Genomic DNA, 20,073 nt, shown 5'->3' with positions numbered 1-20,073 from the left:
CAGGAGGACAAAGGGTGAGCCCCTGCACCGGTACTGCCGGCCCCCACCGTGCCCTGCTTGGACGCAGGGAATCGGTCTGAATGTGACAGTGCCTTTAATCCCATTACTGTAGTGCGCCTATAAATAAACCAGCCCCTCGCACCCCAGCACCCATAACAGTCATTTGTAATTCTAAATTCAAATTGCATTTATCTTCTAACTCGAGCAGTATTCCTTTATAGCGCCAGGTTCATGCACATCCACCCCTCACAAAGTCTTTTTCTCAAAGAGAACCAGAGCACACTCTTAGCACAAAGTTTTATTTCACCCTGCCCCATGCTTTTTACAGTTCTATACACATTTTACAACTAGAAACCCAGGGGTCTAATTTAACCGTGGGACAACCCATTTCATTCCATACTCAGGATCATTATAGCCCTTCATAAAACATACGTACATGAACTGCAACAAACTTAGAGCAGGACAAAAAAACAAAGAGCAAACCTTCTCTCTTACGTAAGAACATGTAGGATATTGAACGTCATCTCCTGCATCTATCGAGGATACAGCAGTGCCCCAAGAAACGAGTACCAGCGCATTCTACACCTCATCCAAACTCACTGACACCACCTTCCATTACCTCCCACAGACTGAGAAATAAGCCCTCTCTGCAAGAGTATACATTGAATAAGCCTTTAAATAGCATTACTTCACACTTGCATATGCAGTGAAAATGAGGTATAACTTAGTTGCTTTCAGAAGGAATATTCTAAACCAATACATTTAAACAGCACCAGACCTAACTCCTTTCATTTTGCAATCTCAGTAGTAGCAATGACCTTAAGGTGACCAAACAGACATTAATGTTTCTTCAAAACAAGCATCCAAGATTTATACCAAAGATGACTCAACCAGATTACAAGTCTATGTCAGCACTTTGTTCTCTAAGGCTTTGATGATGAAGACACCATAGGCCATCTGATTCTCATGTGATAGTAAACGTTGCATTGAATGAGAGTAAGAATCAAAAAATAGTCAATGTAACTATTTACATCTACTTTTGTAAATTTAAAAATCTAGAACTCTGACAAACGCTTTTGTACCTAAACCAGTTAATGCTGACTGCATGTTAAAACCTCCTATTTACCTAAGCTCTTTTACGAAACCCAAGATAGTCACAACTGCACCGGTGTCAGACCTGAAGCTACTCACACCTTACATGGGAAATGTTACCTTTAAAAGCACTGGCAGCAATAGATCAGATTCCTTAAGTGCTCTATTTGTCTATCAAGACTGTAACAAAATGGTCAAAATCAGCATTTTATTGATTCACTGCAGTAGATTAAAGCTGAATAGGATTTCTAACCTTTGAGCATCGTATAAGGTTGGTTTTGGTTTTTAAGAAAAGGCTGAACATCTCACATTTGCACATCATAATTCCAGCAACCAGCAAATCAGTAAGTTCCAACAAGTGATTTTATATGGAGTGGGGTTTGGGGTTTTTTGGGAGGAAGTGAGAGTTGAAACTTAAAGTGATCAACCATGCTTTAAATATGCAGGCAAAGTGTTAAATTCTGAGATTTTAGAAGAAAAATAATTTCCACAACTGAAATGAAGGCAGTAAAAGGGCAGCTGCTTCTAACCTCCCCATGAAAAAAGAAGAGAAAAAGGGTTTCTATAGGGAGTTAAGACAAATTTTACTGTTCTTGCTCTCTGGCTTTATTGAAGTCTTCAGAATGCATGCCTGAACCTCAAACTGAACTAAGCTTTCCCATGAACATACCCTTGCCTGTGTAACTTCACTGACTGACTGTTCTCACAGTGAGGAATAAATCCCTAGCACCCATAGAAACATCGTATTCCTGAGCAGCTCTTCTCCAGAAGCAATTTCTTATCATTCACATCCTTTGTCTCTATCTCAGGCCACTGAACACACAAGCAGGAACAGACTTCCCTAACCCAAATTAGAACTTGCACAGATGTGAAAAAAACCCTCTCCCAGTAGAGGCAATGGTATGATAAGCAAGGAATTTTGACTGCTGGGTAGCTCACCCGAGTACCCAATTCTGAAATGCAGTTAAATATTTGCTGTCTGGAATGCAGCGAGGAAGACACAAGCTTCTTCCTCCAATTCTCAACATTCCCAAGGGTCCAATTCAAATGTTTCCTCAGACATTACCGAAAATGTAGCTAAACTTCAAGCCATGTGGATGCTACTTAACCAATACCTTGCTCAGGGAATGGCATGAGAAATATGTTGCAGCCACTGGAGACTTATATGAAAACTATATTAAGTCACAGTACAATTTTGCAGTAACTTGCCACTTACATACAAGGAACCATGAGAGCAGCAGCAAGTAACAGAAAGAAAAAATAACCCTCATTTTCTGCATTCTTCTGAACTATCTTAACTACTGTTAAAAATCAGCATCCAAATCTAGAATAAATATTGAACAGTTTTTCTGATGTTAAAATTAAACACATGCGAGTTACAAGCAGAGCTGTTCTCTCTAGACAGCTCATGAGACAACACAAGTAATATGCAAAATGAAGATGTAATTTATAATCCCATCTGAGCCTCAGGCTCCGCTTTAGAGGACTTAGTGTAAAACAGACTAACCTGATTTGGCCAAGGGCAGAGAATTATCATCCTGAGGTTCAGATGTTGCAAGTATGAGTTTTCCTGCCGTAAAAATACCCATCAGTTCTGCTTCAGACAGCAAGCCACTGCTATTTTGTTATTAAAAATTAACTGATGAGGTTTTAGAAAAACTCCTATTAAGAACACTTAAGAAAAACTCCTAACGTCATTTTCATAGATACAGAGTTTATGAATCAAGGGCTGCTTTAGTAAAACTCCTGCCTTCCAGTGCTGTCTCATGAGGTAACAATCATCATTGCTGCTACTGTTTACAAGTAAAATGATCCACCCACCAGCAGAAACTTAAATAAAGGGATGACTGAAAAAAAACCATTACATATTGTACAAATAATTTAACTGCAGACAGTACAAGACACTTGAAGCATTGATTTTTGTCAACATATGAACTCTATTATATAGTCACATTTTCTATAATACAGTTGAGTTTTTTACAAGACATTTAAATTCAGCATTTACATAAACAATTATCTTTACAGTCTGTTATCATATAATGTTAAAGAGTTCCAACAGGACTTAATTTTGTCTTTGTTTTAAAAGTTCATCTATCTGAGTCTTGTACATGTTTTTCACATCTTCGAGGTCTAGCCGGAGTTCTTCAGCTTCCTCTGCTTTCTCTCCATACATCTGAAGAATTGTGTTGTATCTTTGATCCAAATCCTGCAAGGACATGTTGTTTGTTATCTGACTGTCTTTCACCTTTAAGAAGTTGCTGCTATGATAATGTTTTACACTACTAGGGAAAACAAGTGTAGTGTTATGTTACCAAAGTATAAATACTTTAGAGTGAAGCATAGAGTAAACTCCTCAAAAAAACCTTTATGTTTTGACTCTCTGAACATGGCTAGATTTATACTCCAGATATAAGAGGAAGTCATTCCAATGACAAAGATCTTGATGACAAAGAATTAGTGGGGATTCAGAGAACTTACTGAAGCACCTTGAAGTTCAACTGCTATAAGCATTAAAACAGTAAGTAAACAGCCAACAGTTTTACTACAGGAATAACCACATTTAGTGAAGTGTTTCACTGGGAAATTTAATATTCTGTATTTATAAAACAATTATAATTTCCAAAATTATTCCAAAACTATTTCCAGTATTTAAGTTCTTACACATTCAGAGGATTAAAATATCTGTCCTATTACCTGTATCACTACTGCACTCATTCATCTGCTACATCAATCTCTAATAAACCCATGCTATTTATCAAAACAGCCCCTTTACTAAAAGATCACTTCCAGACAAATATCTTAAGTGAGATAAACAAAAAACCAAAGTTCTCTCCCTGATAAAACATGCAATCTTATGCGCAGCACACATTTCTAACAACTGCATTTTGAAGTGACTACTGAGTCATGGAGGAGGCATTTTCACATTCTACTATATAAAAACCCCCACCAGGCTCTTAAGTCATTCATGACTAGGGACAGATTTGAATATAATCCTAAATCGACAGGGGTGTTACTAAGAAAGCACCACAACTACAAATATGCCAATTTACATCAGATTTCCAATAGAATTACACTTACCTTTAACTGGGCACGTAATTTTGGTATTTCCTTCACTTTTTCTTCAAGTTCATCGTTTTGATTTGTTAATTTAACCAGTTCTTCTGCCATTATTGATCGAGTTTTCTCAAGGTTTCCAATTTCCAGCTAAGATAAACACTTTTAACAATTAGGAAGAGGCAAGTATTTTGATATGGTAATTAAGGCATTTTCTTAAGCCAGCACCTTGGGAGCGCTCAAATCTGACCAGTGGTTTGGGATTCGCTCTTTTGCAGGCAGACAAGTTAAGTTTTCTGGATAGGTCCTTGCCAAAACAAAAAAGGAAGCAAGAAATTCTTTTCTTGGTCATCCCTACACATACCTCCAGTGGCTGTTCTGGACATGACAATAATAGAATTGTCATGAAAGGGAAAGAGCGAATGCACTCTGCTGTGGGGAGAGGAGCTGAGCTTCTTGCATTTAAAACCAGCAATATAATATTGACTGCATTAGTGGTTACACTTAAAAATGATGTGTTTGGTTATGTACGAATAACTACAGTACCTGTAGATGTGAAATCTCTCCTTCTCTTAGTTTTAGCTGGGATTGAAGGTTTTCAATTATACTTGAACCTGCTCCCATCCTTATAGCGTCATAAAGATTGCTCCCACTAGTAGTTACTGGCCCAAAGGAGTGATCATGAGGATCATCCTACGAACAAAAGGTTAGAGAAGCTTAAAAATCAGACAAAAATGTACACACTTTGGAATATTCCTTGTCCTGAAGTACTGCATCATTTAAGGTTTAAAATTATACTGTTAGTAGGCAAACATTTCAATGCTTAAAGTTTGGTTTTAAAACAAAAGCTTAAGGTGAATAGGTACAATCTGAGATAGCTCCTTAGTGGCAGGTTCTTGTGTCACCTATACAACTGCCATTTGATCTGGACATCAATAACTATCCACAGGAAAGCAGCAGAAGCAATAGACCTCACAGAGACCACAACAGTCTGTGATACCACCTCAGAGCAGGGTTCTGCCCTAAGCCAGGATTGCTACTAAAAATAAACCAATTGATTTGACTCCTACTAGTGTTAGTCAGTTCTTCTAGATGTGAGCTCAGCATCAACACACATATAATACATTACCCTGCAATAAAAGCTGTAGTTTCACATTGTCTTTCACAGATACTTTACAATAACAGACATCTCATAAGCAGGTTTTAGATGTTTCTGGATAGGAATTACCTTGTCTAAGGTCAATATACATTTTTTACATTAATAAAACTTCCTAATGAGAAAAGAAAGCAATCTGTCAAAAAAAAAAAAAAAGCCAATAGAATTGATAGATGATACCTGAGAGAGGAAAGATGTCTGAAGTCCTGCCATGTCAACTCCACTTATGGAACTAGAGCGTGACATAGTTGGGGTACTTGAAACTGTTTCAACTGTAAATGACTTCCGATCCTTCAAAAACACCCACAAAACAACACCAGTGAGATAAAAACAATAGTTACAAGATGGTGAAAGACAGATTCCCTGAAGGACAAAGTGCCCTTTTCCACCACCACCACACACAGTGTGACAGATAACATTTCCCCTTCCCCCATCCCTAAAACATGAAAGTTCAACAATGAAGAATTTCTGTGCTACAAACACTTAGAGCCTACGTTCAGTTTTTCCTCAGAAAATGAAGACAAGTTGCAAATCACACCAAAGGAATCTCTTTAAAGTAGCCAGGGGAGATTCAGAGGCAGTTCTGTATGTCCAGAGTTATCACAGGAATGTCCTAAACCTGTAAGTTTGTCTCCTTTTAGAATTTTCTTTGGGTTTTTTTATTCTATTAATTAAATTCCAAGATTTCTCATATACTAATACTTTACTGATACACTTCCAAATAGACTAACCTCCTTGTACTGGCAGTATCTGAAAGTATGCTAGCCTCTGAAGGATAAAGCACTTAGATTTTAGAACATGAGATGGTAAAAAACAGTAACAGAAAGAGTTTTACTTAAGTGCTAATGAGCAGTAACAAAGTTACTGACTACTGAGGACTGTTCTGTGACATGTGACTTAGCTGGAGAGCAGGTAATACATTATACATAGCCATGTGAAACACAAAGCAGGAATCCAGCCAAGTCCTTAAGGCCCAGGCTGACAGCACACACTGTACTCCTCTAAAGTGCACTTTGCTGCTTGTGACAGTTTCAGGTTCCATGTATCTACTAAAATAATGACAGTATCAATAAGATTGAACTGAAATGTTAGGTTTTGGTACCTTCTCCTTCGCTGCTTCTTGCACATAAAGTGCCTTCTTTCTTTCCTGTTCAACTTTCATCTTCTCCATTTCTAACTGAGTAGCCAGCAGCGTCTACAAGAATAAATACAGTCTGTTAAACCTCCTGCTACCTAAGACTTCAACAATAACACAGATTAAAGGTGAAATAGGCAATACCTTTTCTTTCTTTGCATCTTCCAAGGTTTTCGCATACTCATCTTTGAGCCCTTCTAGTTCAACCTCATACCTACATTGAGGAAAGAAAAGAGGCAGAGAAAGTCATTAAATAAGCATTCTGTGTTTACTTTAGATTCATATGCTTTTAAAACAAACATAGCTTCAAGACTTCAAAACATTATAAAAGTAACATGCTTCAATCTTTAGCACGTAACAAAATACCCTTAACAAGTTGGGCAACTCTACCAACAGAGGTCAACGTTTTGCTTAGTCATATCAGCACTCAAAAGAATCAAGCCTTCAAACTTCCAAGGAGATCTGATGCAGACAGTTACACAAAACAAGGCTTACTGCATTTCACTATAATTTGTTAACAAAAAATGTAACTCACCTACTGTTTTCATTTTCCATTTTCTTCAATCTATTTCTCTCCACTTCCAGCTGAGCCTGAAGGCGCGTATTTTCTTGCCTTAAACGACTATTCTGAGATTCAGTAGAAGACATCTGAATTTTATTAGAAAGAAGTTCTTCTGTAGCAGCCCGTTCTCTCTCAGCAGCTGCTGCTAGAAGAGTTTGAGACTCACCTAATATTAAGTCAAGAAAAACATGAAATTTAACTTTTTTGATCAAACATCTATAGTACATGTCCAAGAATCTTGACAGAATACCCCCCACACCATCTCCTTACAGGAAAGCATTTAGTGCTCATCTCTCTTGATCCACTATCTGCACTTTGGACAAGTGTTAAGCCCTTTTCAGTTACCTTCAGCTATCTCACATCTCCAAGAGCCTCACAATTCAGTAAAAGCTAAAAACATCTTACCAAGTCTGTCAGAAAGGTTCTTTTCAAGCTTTTCCCATGCAGAGGTTTGTGCTCCCAGTGTGGCTTGCAGATTTTCTATCTGACGGAGAAGTGGCCGTGTGGCTGATGTAACACTTTGACTTAGTTCTTGGTTCCGGCTCTCTGCTTCTTGGAGTCTCTGAAATCACAGGTTAGTTATATTTAAGCTTTAAAATCACATGATGGATTGAAAGATTAATACAGAATTCAGCTAAACACAGAGCAGTTGCTTTACATTCCAAAATTACTGCTTTACAATTGCTTTACATTTTAATATCCATTTGTTCAAATTGTAATAAATTATGAAATCCTAAGACAGAAGCTTAAGATTTTTAGACGTGATAGAGCAACAGTCCAGAAATATCCAGTCCTCTGGACATCTCTTGAGACATTTTGGCAACAATCTATCTTCTGAATATTAAGAACAGTAAAAATATTCCTAAGAAGCAGCTAAAGAGTCTTTCAAAACATATTTGTTAGAAATTTTAGAGGTCTATCACAAACGTAACAACTTATACTAGAAGGACAGCATTCTACTTATGAGGCATCATAAAAAAAATACGATTTTGTTTTCACTGTGTGATTAAAAAAACATTTTTAACATTTTCATTGTTATTCTACAAAGGACAAATACCACAGGTAACAGGAAGACAAAGCCTCTCTTTCAGGCTATTAATGTCACCACAGCATTTTATTTTCAGTTTTTAGAAGCCCTCCTTGCAAATACAATTTGCATCACCTATTTGCTATAGTACCTGTTGTAATTCACTAATTTCCTGACGTAAATAGTCTTCTTTCCTTGCTGCCTGCTGTTCTGCACGTTGCAGCGCCAGCCTCAGGTCTGCCACCTAAATAAACAAGACATTGTCACCAATTTCTTCCAGAAGTTATAGTACCACCTATTCACTGCTACAGTCCCGTACCAGTATAACCACTACCAGACAGGTTATGTATCTTCACAAGGTAAAGGCTTAAGTTTTGCATGCATATAAATAGTTGCACAGATTTATCTACTACTGAAAATTTTGTCTAACTAAATGCCTTGAACTTTGCATCATGGTAAGAGCACTACAAACTCAACATAGAGCATCTCCAAGTACATTCATTTAGACAAATTAAATGTATTTTTAAATAAAATTAATACTTTGAAGCTTAGCACAACTACCACTAAGCTGAACAAGTTAATAGGAAAGACATCCACTGGGTATTTGCTAAGTAAACAAACACGAGTTCTTCCTTATACTCCATCTGGTTCATTATGTCAGGTGCACACACCATGCAAACATTCATTTCTTCAATGACAAGGTTTTATTCACTGCATTTCAGACCCACTTGAATTGCCAAAGCTTCTTGTTGCTGCCGAGCCTCCTCTTGGGCCTTCTCCAGAGCTAACCCAAGCTCTTCCTTTGCCTTCATTTCCCGACTTAGGGCTGCTTCTTGTGCCTCACTGTCCTTTGTAGCATTAGCTTTATGAAGATCTGCAAGTTCCCTAGGGAGGAAAAAAACCAAGCCAAAACAAAACAATGCATTTACAGTTTACACAATGCCAACAGTGACTTTGCAAACAGCTTCACTATATATTTACATTTCACAAAAGCTGAATGTATGGTTGAAGAAGGGCACAGAAACATTTGCTTACTTATATGCACTGTCAAGTGCTGCCTGGATGCTTCTGTTGCGTTCTTCAAGGTCTCCCACTTCCGCCTGAAGTTTAGCAAGATCCTTTTCTTGTCGCTCCACAACACTGTTTAGTTGTTTAATGCTGTCCCGATGCTGCTTCTCAAGCTCTTCCTTGCCATCAAGCACCTATTAAGAGTGCAAACAAGAAGCATGAGACTAATCTCAGTAGAAAGGGTAGACAATGCCAACCAAGGACAATGTCAACTGTGGCAGTTGTGAGACTGGGTCTGCTGCTTGTAAAGTCGTTATTCAATCACTGAACAAGCAAAGAAACCCTACACAAATTTTGCTGGTATAGGTTTTCCAACTAAAATTTCATGTACTGAATCTGGTCAGCCCACCTGACAGCCAGCAGTGCAAGTGCAAACAAGCAGCTGGAAAGACATACATGACCTTAGTTTTAAACTGCTCTGAAAACATATACAGAGATCACACCCCAGTGTTCCAGTAATATGAAACAGAGAAGTCTCCAAGAAAACAAAACAGTATCAATCAAGAACCTCCCCCAAAGGGCTACTCTGCAGATCACGGAAAAAGCTGAAAAAAACCCAACAAGCCCAAAAGAAACAAACATCTCGCCTGTTTTAAATGCTGCAACTCCTCTTCCATCTCCTTAATCTTTTTGGTCTGTTTTGTGTTAATATTTTCTCTCTCTTTTTCTTTGGCTCTTAATTTCTTAATAATGGTGGAATTGTGCAGCTGCTGTTTGGAAAGCTTTTCTCCTGTGAAAAAAGTTAACATGAAGCTAGTGCACATTGTTCTTACTCTATGAACTCTCTTTACTCACACCTCCCCCTGCTCTTCAATCCCATTAAAATAATAATCAAATGTGTATGGAAACACTTCTACATTTTTCCATGCATGTTCTTACGTTTTAAATCTACCTTATCCTAAGATGACCTTGCTGCACTAAGCTACAGTGAGAGAGGATGGTCAATTAAAGGTTTTGAAAGTAAAGCAAATGAGCTCATCACTATCAGGAAAAAAATCCCAAACCAAAATGCCCTATTCATTTAGTGACTGCATTTTGCTTCCAAACCTAAAAAGCATTCAGGGAGACACTGTAGAAATGCCCTGAGCAATTCCCTAGTTAGATCTCTGATGAATAGAACACCGAGTGTTGCGCTGCACGCTGGTTTTATCTCACAGCACCTTTTCGTGCACACTGCAGGAAGTGCCCCCTAGACATTGGCATTAGACTGACCCCTCCTGTTTTCTTTGCTATTAAGTAAGTGGTTCAAATGTTCAGAAACATCTAACATGCTTCACAGGTTGTGTTTTCCCCCGCATAAAGGATGCTCATATGTGAAGGTAGCATGTTTCAAAATATTCCACAAAGTTTTACTATTGAAATACTTTAATTCTCACCTTCCTCCATTAATCCTTTGATTTGCTCTTCTTTTTCTTTTAGCAATTCAGCAGTTTCATTGGTATTAAGTCTAGTTGCCAATTCTTCTTTAACAGTCTTCATTTCCTAAATAATAGGATAAAATACTTAGGGTCATTTATTAAAATATGTTTAGGGAGGAAGACACAGTAAGTTACTGATCACCTTTTCTTTCTCTACTTCATCTCAAAAAGCTTTTCTCTGAAAACAATTTAGGTTGGAAGGGAACTCTGGAGATTATCTGATCAAACCAGATTGCTCAGAGTCTTATTCCATCAAGTTTTAAAGCCTCCAAGGATTGAGACTCCATAAAATCTCTGTATAATTTGTTCCAACTCCTCCTTTCATTTATGTTTCTGTACTTTAAACTTCACAATACAGTAAAAACAAACTTCTATTCACACAGACATATCAGATCATTTTTCTATTTCAATGTACTACTGTGCAAATATGGTGACAGAAACAGTGACCAAACAACTGTTAAAAATGTGGGGTTTTTTCCAGTTGCAGACTGGAGTTTGCTTTTTGCAGACTAGCAGTAAGATCAAGAAATGTAATACTGTCATACCAGGTCAAGAACATTTAAACTCTATAAACTTTGCTGCTGCAGACTTCTTTGCTCATTCCAAACTAATCTGTCATCAGTCTTTAATTTTCCTCCCAGTTAATCCTCTAAAGAAGCCTATCTCTTTCTTCTCCACATCCCCAGGCCACTCTTCTCCCTCACCCCAATGCAAATGCCTTTACAGGTACAAGGTAAATGAGAGGAAAATGTTAAACCTTCTTCTTCCCAAACCAGGCTAACTTTGACTTCACTGTGTTCCTTGACTTGGTTCACAACATGGCTGCAGGAATTTATGTGTCAACACAAGGAAACAACAAGCAGCCTGGAAGGCCAGAATCAGCTTACAACAGTTACTAATACTGTGAGACAGCACCTGTTCACAGAATCACAGAATCCCAAGGGTTGGAAGGGACCTCAAAAGATCATCTAGTCCAACCCCCCCACAAGAGCAGGGTAACCTACAGTACATCACACAGGAACTTGTCCAGGCGGGCCTTGAATATCTTCAGTGTAGGAGACCCCACAACCCCCCTGGGCAACCTGTTCCAGTGCTCTGTCACTCTTACAGTAAAGAAGTTCTTCCTGATGTTAACGTGGAACTTCCTATGCTCCAGTTTACACCCATTGCCCCTTGTCCTATCACTGGATATCACTGAAAAAAGCCTAGCTCCATCATCCTGACACCTACCCTTTACATATTTGTAAACATTGATGAGGTCACCCCTCAGTCTCCTCTTCTCCAAGCTAAAGAGACCCATCTCCCTCAGCCTCTCCTCATAAGGGAGATGTTCCACTCCCTTAATCATCTTTGTGGCTCTGCGCTGGACTCCTTCAAGCAATTCCCTGTCCTTCTTGAACAGAGGGGCCCAGAACTGGACGCAATGGTCACATGCTTTTCCCCAGCTTAATTTTTTATTAATTTACCTCAAGAAATGTAAGTGTATCCTAAAATACAAAACACCCTAATTTCACTATGAAGCCAAATTACCTTTTTAGCAGCATCTCGGTCTTTGCAGGCCAGCTGGAGCTTCTTCTCAGCATCAGCAATCCGCTGAGCAAACTCCTCTTTGAGAGATGAAAGGCTACTGCTCTCTTCTTTCATCCTAAACATTTCACTACATGTAAAATTCACATTTCAGAACAGTTGCACGGTTATGGGACATTCCAAGAAGCTTGCAACAGGTTATCCTAAATGCACTTATAAATGTGATTTGTTTTGTTTGCTTTTATTTTTTATGTTAACCAGAAGTCAAAAAACCCCACATCCATATTAGAAGTACTAATCAAAGATCTTCATTAATTCAGTAATTTACCCATAAAAATAATTAAATGTTTTATTTACCTTAAATATTTTGCCCCTTAATCAAGCTCTTTCTGATTAACCATAGTCTGGATCATATACAAGGCAAACGATTAAATGTATTTTTAAGACCAATTTAGTCATTAATACCTTCACATATTATCTGTATATTTCTAAACTTGGTATTTGATCGGTAAACTGGTAAACCCAACTTTATTTTCCCTTTTAACAGAATTAAATAATCAACTCAGGCTTTTCCCTACAACCAGCCCATCTAACACACTTCCACTGCTGGTATTTTAGTCGGCAAATTACTTAGTAAATCTGGTTCATCCATCTGTATCAGAAAAGTCAGTCTCCCTTAATAGCTGAATCTAGTCTTAAAACAAAGACCTTTATTAAAAACCAAGCCTGGCTCTACACATCTGTTTGTCATTCTAATTCTTACTTACTGAAAAACCTTTCACTAGCCTCTTCAAAAAAAGATTTTGGCCCCAAGAAATAATGTGTCTTCAAAAAAACCATTCCCATCACAGCACATGCAGCAAGCATTATTCCCACCTTTCCCAAACAGTACACATCCCCTGCAGCCTTTTTTCTATTTATACAGCTACTTGGTTTACAATATTGTCTAGCAATTGAATTACAGTAAAGTTACAGTTACACCCACTACTGTGTGTACTTTCATACTTACTCTTTTAGGTTATCATAAGCTTCTTCCAGGCGCGCCTTTTCTTTACTAGTACTTAATAACTGTATTTCCCTCTTCTCCAGTTTCTCAGTTAATGAATCAATCATCTGGACAATGTTTTTAAAGACAAAGATCAGATGAATGGGACAATTAAAACACAAGAGGGGCAGGCTTCCCCTTTCCCCACACCACTCCCTCCCAAGACTATTTAAAGCTGAGTTTGTCAATGTTTTTAGGAATTAAAAGTCACTGAAGATTACCCTGTTTCTGCCACATTAATTTAGAGCTAAGCAATATCTAAACACAAGGCAGCCTGCACAACTATAGCTAACATTGACCGTTAAGACTCCCAGTGCTCTTTATACCACTGTTTACAGAATCACAGAATAATTGAAATTGGAAGGTCTCTTCTGTGAAATGTTGGCGCACATTAGCAAAACAGCATCAGATGAGGGAAGAAAACTTTCAGGGTCAAGAGCTCTTAGATCACACAGAATCACAGAATCACAGAATCCCAAGGGTTGGAAGGGACCTAAAAAGATCATCTAGTCCAACCCCCCCACAAGAGCAGGGTAACCTACAGTACATCACACAGGAACTTGTCCAGGCGGGCCTTGAATATCTCCAGTGTAGGAGACTCCACAACCCCCCTGGGCAACCTGTTCCAGTGCTCTGTCACTCTTACAGTAAAGAAGTTCTTCCTGATGTTAACGTGGAACTTCCTATGCTCCAGTTTACACCCATTGCCCCTTGTCCTATCACTGGATATCACTGAAAAAAGCCTAGCTCCATCATCCTGACACCTACCCTTTACATATTTGTAAACATTGATGAGGTCACCCCTCAGTCTCCTCTTCTCCAAGCTAAAGAGACCCAGCTCCCTCAGCCTCTCCTCATAAGGGAGATGTTCCACTCCCTTAATCATCTTTGTGGCTCTGCGCTGGACTCCTTCAAGCAATTCCCTGTCCTTCTTGAATTGAGGGGCCCAGAACTGGACACAATATTCCAGATGCGGCCTCACCAAGGCTGAGTAGAGGGGGAGGAGAACCTCTCTTGACCTACTAACCACTCCCTTTCTAATGCACCCTAAGATGCCATTTGCCTTCTTGGCCACAAGAGCACATTGCTGGCTCATGGTCATCCTCCTATCCACCAGGACCCCCAGGTCCCTTTCCCCTTCACTACTTTCCAGCAGGTCAACCCCCAACCTGTACTGGTACATGGGGTTGTTCTTCCCCAGATGCAAGACTCTACACTTGCCCTTGTTAAATTTCATCAAGTTTCTCCCCGCCCAACTCTCCAGCCTGTCCAGGTCTCGCTGAATGGCAGCACAGTCCTCTGGTGTGTCAGCCACTCCTCCCAGTTTTGTGTCATCAGCAAACTTGCTGAGGGTGCACTCAGTTCCCTCATCAATATAATTTCTTAATACTAGATTTTGTAAAGCTAAATATAGAGACATAACATACAAAGCATATATGTAAATATGGCATAAACAAATTAAACATATTCTCTAAGCGCAGCTCAACATGGCCACTGAAAGACAGAATTTACACTGGTCCATTATTACTATTGTGCACAATGTATAACCATTTATGTTAGGAAAACTTAGAGGTAACTGTTCATAGAGCTCCTTAAGGAATTTACACTGACATTCTGTATAATTTACACACAAAAAAAAATGCTTTCCTTAAAACACAGATTGCATTGGGGTTTTATGAACTCATAAGCGATTGCTTTCCCCTTATTACTACCAGAAGCAGCAGCAGTATTGCAAACACACCTACAGTGCAAGGCCATCCATGCCATGGATCAGACACACAAACTATGAGCAAAGCAACATGTGAAGGAACAGAGCAAAACATAGGTCAAAGGAGCTCAAATTAAAAACAGGAATAGAGAGACAGGAAGGAGACAAAGGAAATGGAAGAAAGATAGTGCACACAATACAATGGCAGAACTGGACAAAAAACATTGTTTCAAAGCTCTAGTTTTAGCCTTCCATACACTTGAGTATCCTACTCTGCCACATTTGTAGTTGTCTATCTAAACTAGCCATACAGATTTCTTTTAATCTACTCACTATCCGTAACTATGCTTATCTTCCTCATTAACAAGTCTAAGGCACCTTCTCTTTAAAAGTAAAGATTATTTCTGCTAAAAGCAAACATTAATTTACCAGTAAACACGTCGTATTTACACTAACCACTGATATCCTCAAAGAACATGCATAATGTCCGGCAATGCAATCAGATTTTGACAGTTTGTTAAGTCTAGTGGGACTACAAAATATCATCTTGATTATGGCTGAAATCCTCAAGGCTTGTAGTTTCATGATTGAAATCTAAATACTTAAAGGAATCTCTTCCACCTTTCACACCAAAGAATTAAAATAACACATTTGATCTACCAAGGCTTCCTGTTTGCTAGTGTTACTCATGATCTACAGCAACGACAACTAGATGGATTAGGCAAAACCCAAAACAATCTGACCAGAAAATTCACCAGTATTATTCCACTCCAGACTACCAAGGACAGTTTTCTATAAGGTAAGGTAGTTCGGCATCAATTACTTTATTCAAATAAGGTGCAGCTAATACCTGTGGTAAGGCAGGAGTTTCATTTGTAATTAAAGAGTGTGATTGCAAAACATATTTTGCAGTTACCTTTTTGAGCTCTTGCTTTTCAATGTCCTCTTCTGACACTTTATCAGCAGCATCCAGCTGCAGCTCTGTCTCCTCTTTCACAACCTGTTCTTCAGCAGTTTGCACAGCAGCAACCAAAACATCTGGCTGCTCAGAGTTAACAGGGGTAGCACTTCTCCCACTCTCTTCCATCTCAGCTTCCTCAGCATGCAGAACAGGAGCATCATTCAAGTTTTCAGATGTATTTTTCAGGGCATCAACCATTTCTGTCTTTGGCGCAGAAGGGCTGACAGCGACAGATGCTGAAGCAGAAGCCCTGCCTGATAACTCATCATCTGAATTTATTTCACTTACACTTCTACTATCTAAAGACTGTACACTAAAGGAATCAATTCTTTCAAAAGCATCAGAGGAGCAGCAGCTCTCGGTCATTTTTTGAAAGTCATCTAAACGATTGTAATCTGCACAGGCAGATGTAGATAAAAGCTGAAATGATGTTTGCATTAAATGGAGACTGGATTTTGAATCTGCAGCTTCTTGTCTCGAACTTACTGAGCTCTCACTTATTACACTTTCATGGTCCAGAACTTCAATATCACTAGTTGTGGATGTCCCCGAGGAGAAAGTGCTAACAGGAGGTGAGGGTGTATTGCTTTGCCTGTCCTCAGTCTTTCGCTCCCGGGTTTCCGAACATGTGTCTTTTGTACCTGCATTAAGAGGCTGCAAAGTGCTATCTGGTGCACCTCTTGTTCCATCCCCTTCTACACTGGATTTTTCATTTATAGGTTCTTCAGGTACTTCCAAATTTAGAGCAGACACCTTTTTGTCAGTAACTTCATTTGTGCTTTCTTCGTGCTTAACATTAGATTCAAGCACGGAATTCTCTTCTAATTCCTCCTTGGGAATATCAAGGTTTTTCAAGTCTTCTAGGCCAGCTACAGAGGAATCCTTCACTTCTGCCTCTGTCGTCACTGGTACTTCCACCTGACTGGGCTGCTGAGGCTCCTTTAAAGTGCTTTTCACCTCCTCTTTGGGTCGCTGTGATTTGGCTGGAGGTTTGGACACCACTGGATTTTTCTGTATGCTCTGAACATCTGTTGGAGAGAGAAAGGCACTGAAGAAGTTTTCAGATTCATCTACTACCGTCCTCCTCACTGGCTTAGTAATTGCTGTTGGTGATGCTGGCTGATTCTGTGGTTCTGCATTTGAACTTAAGCCCCAGGAAGATGTATCCCATCCTCCACTTATGAGAGAATTTGTTCCTAGAACAGTAAAAAGAAAAGAGATAGGCAAAGAACACTTAAAAGGTATTATTTTTCAGTATTTGTCACTTTAGATGCAACAGTTCAGAAAAAAAATGGTTTTGATAACATGTAACTTCAAATTAATATTATAGATCACCACAATTAGCATAATTTTCCTTAGTAATTCCTTAAAAAGATTGGAACCGATTTTTAAATAAAGCAAAAGAAGCTTAAGGGAGACACAAAGTAATTCTAAAATTGTAGGTGGACGAAGACACTTCTAGAAAGTAGGACCTAATGGAACCAACTTGCTCCTTCCCTCTTAAACAGTAACTTAAGCAAAGACAGAAGAAACCATACACAAATTACACTATACACAATCACAGTAAATTCCAAGAGTGAGGATTTCAAAAAGAAGATGATGGAGAGAAGTGTCTGGGAAGGTGAAACAAGCAACACAACATTCCTAAAGCAAGTCTGAAGCCTATTTGGGCACAGAAGGCAAGAATTTCCTTTGCAAAGGGAACAAGAGAAAGGGAATGTGGCCTCTTGCTCCCTGCAGTGAGAGGAGGCTGGGCAAAACAGTCTGTAAAACTGGAGTTTAAAAGTAAAGAATTATACAGATTACAAAGGGATGAAACAACTCTGGGTCTTAGAAGTTATCTGCCGGTAGCAGATAACACAGACAAACACTTTGCACACCATTAGAGAAAACAGGGGGATAAAAAAAAGCTTCAAATATCTGTAGAATTTACGCTATAATAAGCATTCTTGCCCTTTCAGTTTGTAACAGGCTTCATGTTTTAGCTCACACACCAAGCAAGAGCACAAAGCTGACAACACACAGTCAGCAGCCCAGCTGATAGTTTTGTTCTCCTGTGGAGAAATACCAAACTGGCTAGTTCTGAAGCTGCCCCAAGCCAACATCAACAGCTTCTATTATTGTATTTCTTGCAGGTTTTCCAGGACTTGTCAACAGCAAGGGCAGTAAGAATTTCAGCATCAGATTTCAGCAGCATCCCAAGTAAGAAAGATAAATCAAAAAAATAATATCCAATTTGACTGTGTACCTACAAACATACTCTGGATAACACACTACAGGCTACTTCAAAATAAGCTTACTTTATACAGCAGCATCTATTAAAACCCACCAAGTTATAATACTTAAAGCAGACTACCACTGTCAGAAACTTTTGATAGCTGTTGGCCTCAAGATCCCAAATTCAGATAATTACAGCTCTCAGTGCCAAAACTACTACAAATATCTGATTTATTACTACATTGTCCATGCACCAATAGCTTCAAGAAAAAGCTCTGCGTGAACTGTAACACTGATTACATTTTGACCTCTTTTAAAAACAAATGTTTTTGCTTAAGAACAGATGCAGACTGATCTTTGCTGCTTTCCTTATGAAGTACACAACTACTATACATACTAAGGTATAAGTGAAATTGAAAACTGGTTTAGACAAGTCTAAAGTTTTAAGAAACTGAACACAGCACAGTCTTTTATAAGCAATTCCTGTCATTTAAGATGACTCTGGACTACTGAAGCAACTGCCAAGGCCCTGCTCCTGCAAAGGGACAAAGACATAAAACCAGCCCAGAAACGCTTTCAGTTTTCAGAAATCTAATTCTGTTATGCGGATACCTGGAAATAGCCTCCTCCTACAAATACATACATTTCTTCTAGATATAGCTGCAATAAAGGCATTGGTTCCAGATGACCTGGTTTCCCATCCTTTTCTTTATTCATTCTTATCTTTAAAGTAGAATTAAGTTTCCAAGGAGAGGGCCCTTTCATTTCCAAACAGCAGCTCAGGACTGGTCACTTTTTTCAGGTCCTACATCAGCACACGTACAAAGGAGACGCTTCCTCATAACCAAACCATGACGATTCCTCCACCAATACATTCCTTTCTACAGATGTTGGAGGATTATGAACTTAACACCACTAAAAGTGGAAATTTCATTTACTTTAGAAGGACCAGACTTTCAGCTTTTACTCTGTCACAAAGAATAACCCCATGCATGCCTCAGAAAAAAAAGCATGATTCCCCTTTTTTATTAACTAGGCGGGTTCTAATACCTGTTAGTCCCTCAGCAAAGAAAAATACCGCCTTGAGAAATACAGGAATGAAGCACAGTGCTGCCTATAGCATAGGCATAGAGCATGGCACACCGGCCGCGACAGCCAGGTATGGCCCGTGCTGCCGCTTCCTGCGCTTGCTGTCAGCGCCATACCCCCTCGCCTGTGAGGGACGTCCCGCAGCCGCCGCGGGCGGGCGCGTCAGACCCAAATCACTACAGCCCCCGCAGGGCTGAAGGGGGAAAGCGGGGAAGGAAGGGGCCGGCGCCGCCCCACGGCGGGGGGAAGACGGGTCGGGCCGCCCCACATGGGGTGTAGGGCACGGCTTGGGCCGCCCGCCGCCCCACACTTACCGTCTCCGTAATCGGGGATGACGGCGTCGGGCCAGGGGCTCTCCTCAGCCTGGATGTCCAGCACCCGGTCGATGGACTTCTGGGCCTGCGACAGCGCCTGCTTGGCGAAGCTGGACAGCTGCGAGGCGTTGAACCAGCTCATCCTCCAAGCCGCCCGGCCCCGCACGGAGGCGGCGGCGGCGCCGGGCCGCAAGCGGAGAGGCGGCGGGGCCCTCGGGCTCGGGGCACGCAGCGGAGGCGGCCCCCGCCGCCCGGCTCCACGTCGCAAACAAGGCCGCACGCAGCCGCGCTCCGGCCGCCGCGCGTCAGGAGGGGCGGGCCCAGGTTGCTGGCATGGCGGCGGGGCCTGCTCGGCCCTCAGCGGCTGAAATCGCAGCTCCGGTGCCCGGGTCTTCAGCTGCTCGACGCAAGTAACGAGCAAGGACGCTCTCCTCTAGACCTGAGCTCGCTGCTTTAAGCCGCGTAGCTTACGTGGGGCCGCTTCGCCCTTCCAAACGTGCGGCTGTTAACAATTAACCTGTTAAATATCAGTGCCCCCGAGTTCAAGCACAAGGATGGAATACGGGAAGTTTAAGTTTAAACACAGTTCATAGTCTAAAAGATGGAAAGTTTAAACGCAGCTGACATGCCTCGAGTAAACTCAGGGGCTTGAGGTACTTGGCACTGCTTACTGGAAGGTGTCTCAGTGAAGCAGCCAAAC

General features: G+C 40.2%; 1 protein-coding gene across 2 annotated transcripts; it reads right to left on the bottom strand.

The window, feature by feature from the left end:
* Positions 1 to 283: 283 nt before the first annotated feature.
* Positions 284 to 19,823, bottom strand: TMF1 (TATA element modulatory factor 1). 2 transcript variants are annotated; one of them, XM_065687582.1, is made up of 17 exons: positions 19,374 to 19,823; positions 15,709 to 16,949; positions 13,049 to 13,152; positions 12,043 to 12,169; positions 10,471 to 10,576; positions 9,682 to 9,824; positions 9,062 to 9,228; positions 8,755 to 8,911; positions 8,178 to 8,270; positions 7,405 to 7,561; positions 6,973 to 7,165; positions 6,582 to 6,651; positions 6,405 to 6,497; positions 5,483 to 5,593; positions 4,693 to 4,839; positions 4,171 to 4,296; positions 284 to 3,298 (listed from the first exon to the last, which is right to left on the bottom strand). In XM_065687582.1, exons 1-17 carry the CDS (start codon positions 19,513 to 19,515, stop codon positions 3,155 to 3,157), a joined length of 3,321 nt encoding a protein of 1,106 aa, XP_065543654.1. In that variant the 5' UTR covers positions 19,516 to 19,823; the 3' UTR covers positions 284 to 3,154. The 2 variants fall into 2 exon arrangements, with proteins under 2 accessions (XP_065543654.1, XP_065543655.1); XM_065687583.1 differs by having other exon boundaries at positions 15,709 to 16,781.
* Positions 19,824 to 20,073: the final 250 nt, after the last annotated feature.

The sequence above is a fragment of the Lathamus discolor genome, chromosome 7 (genome assembly GCF_037157495.1).
Source record: "Lathamus discolor isolate bLatDis1 chromosome 7, bLatDis1.hap1, whole genome shotgun sequence".
NCBI lineage: Eukaryota > Metazoa > Chordata > Aves > Psittaciformes > Psittacidae > Lathamus > Lathamus discolor.
Note: the sequence above shows the minus strand (reverse complement) of the source record. Positions and strands in the feature narration are given on the sequence as shown.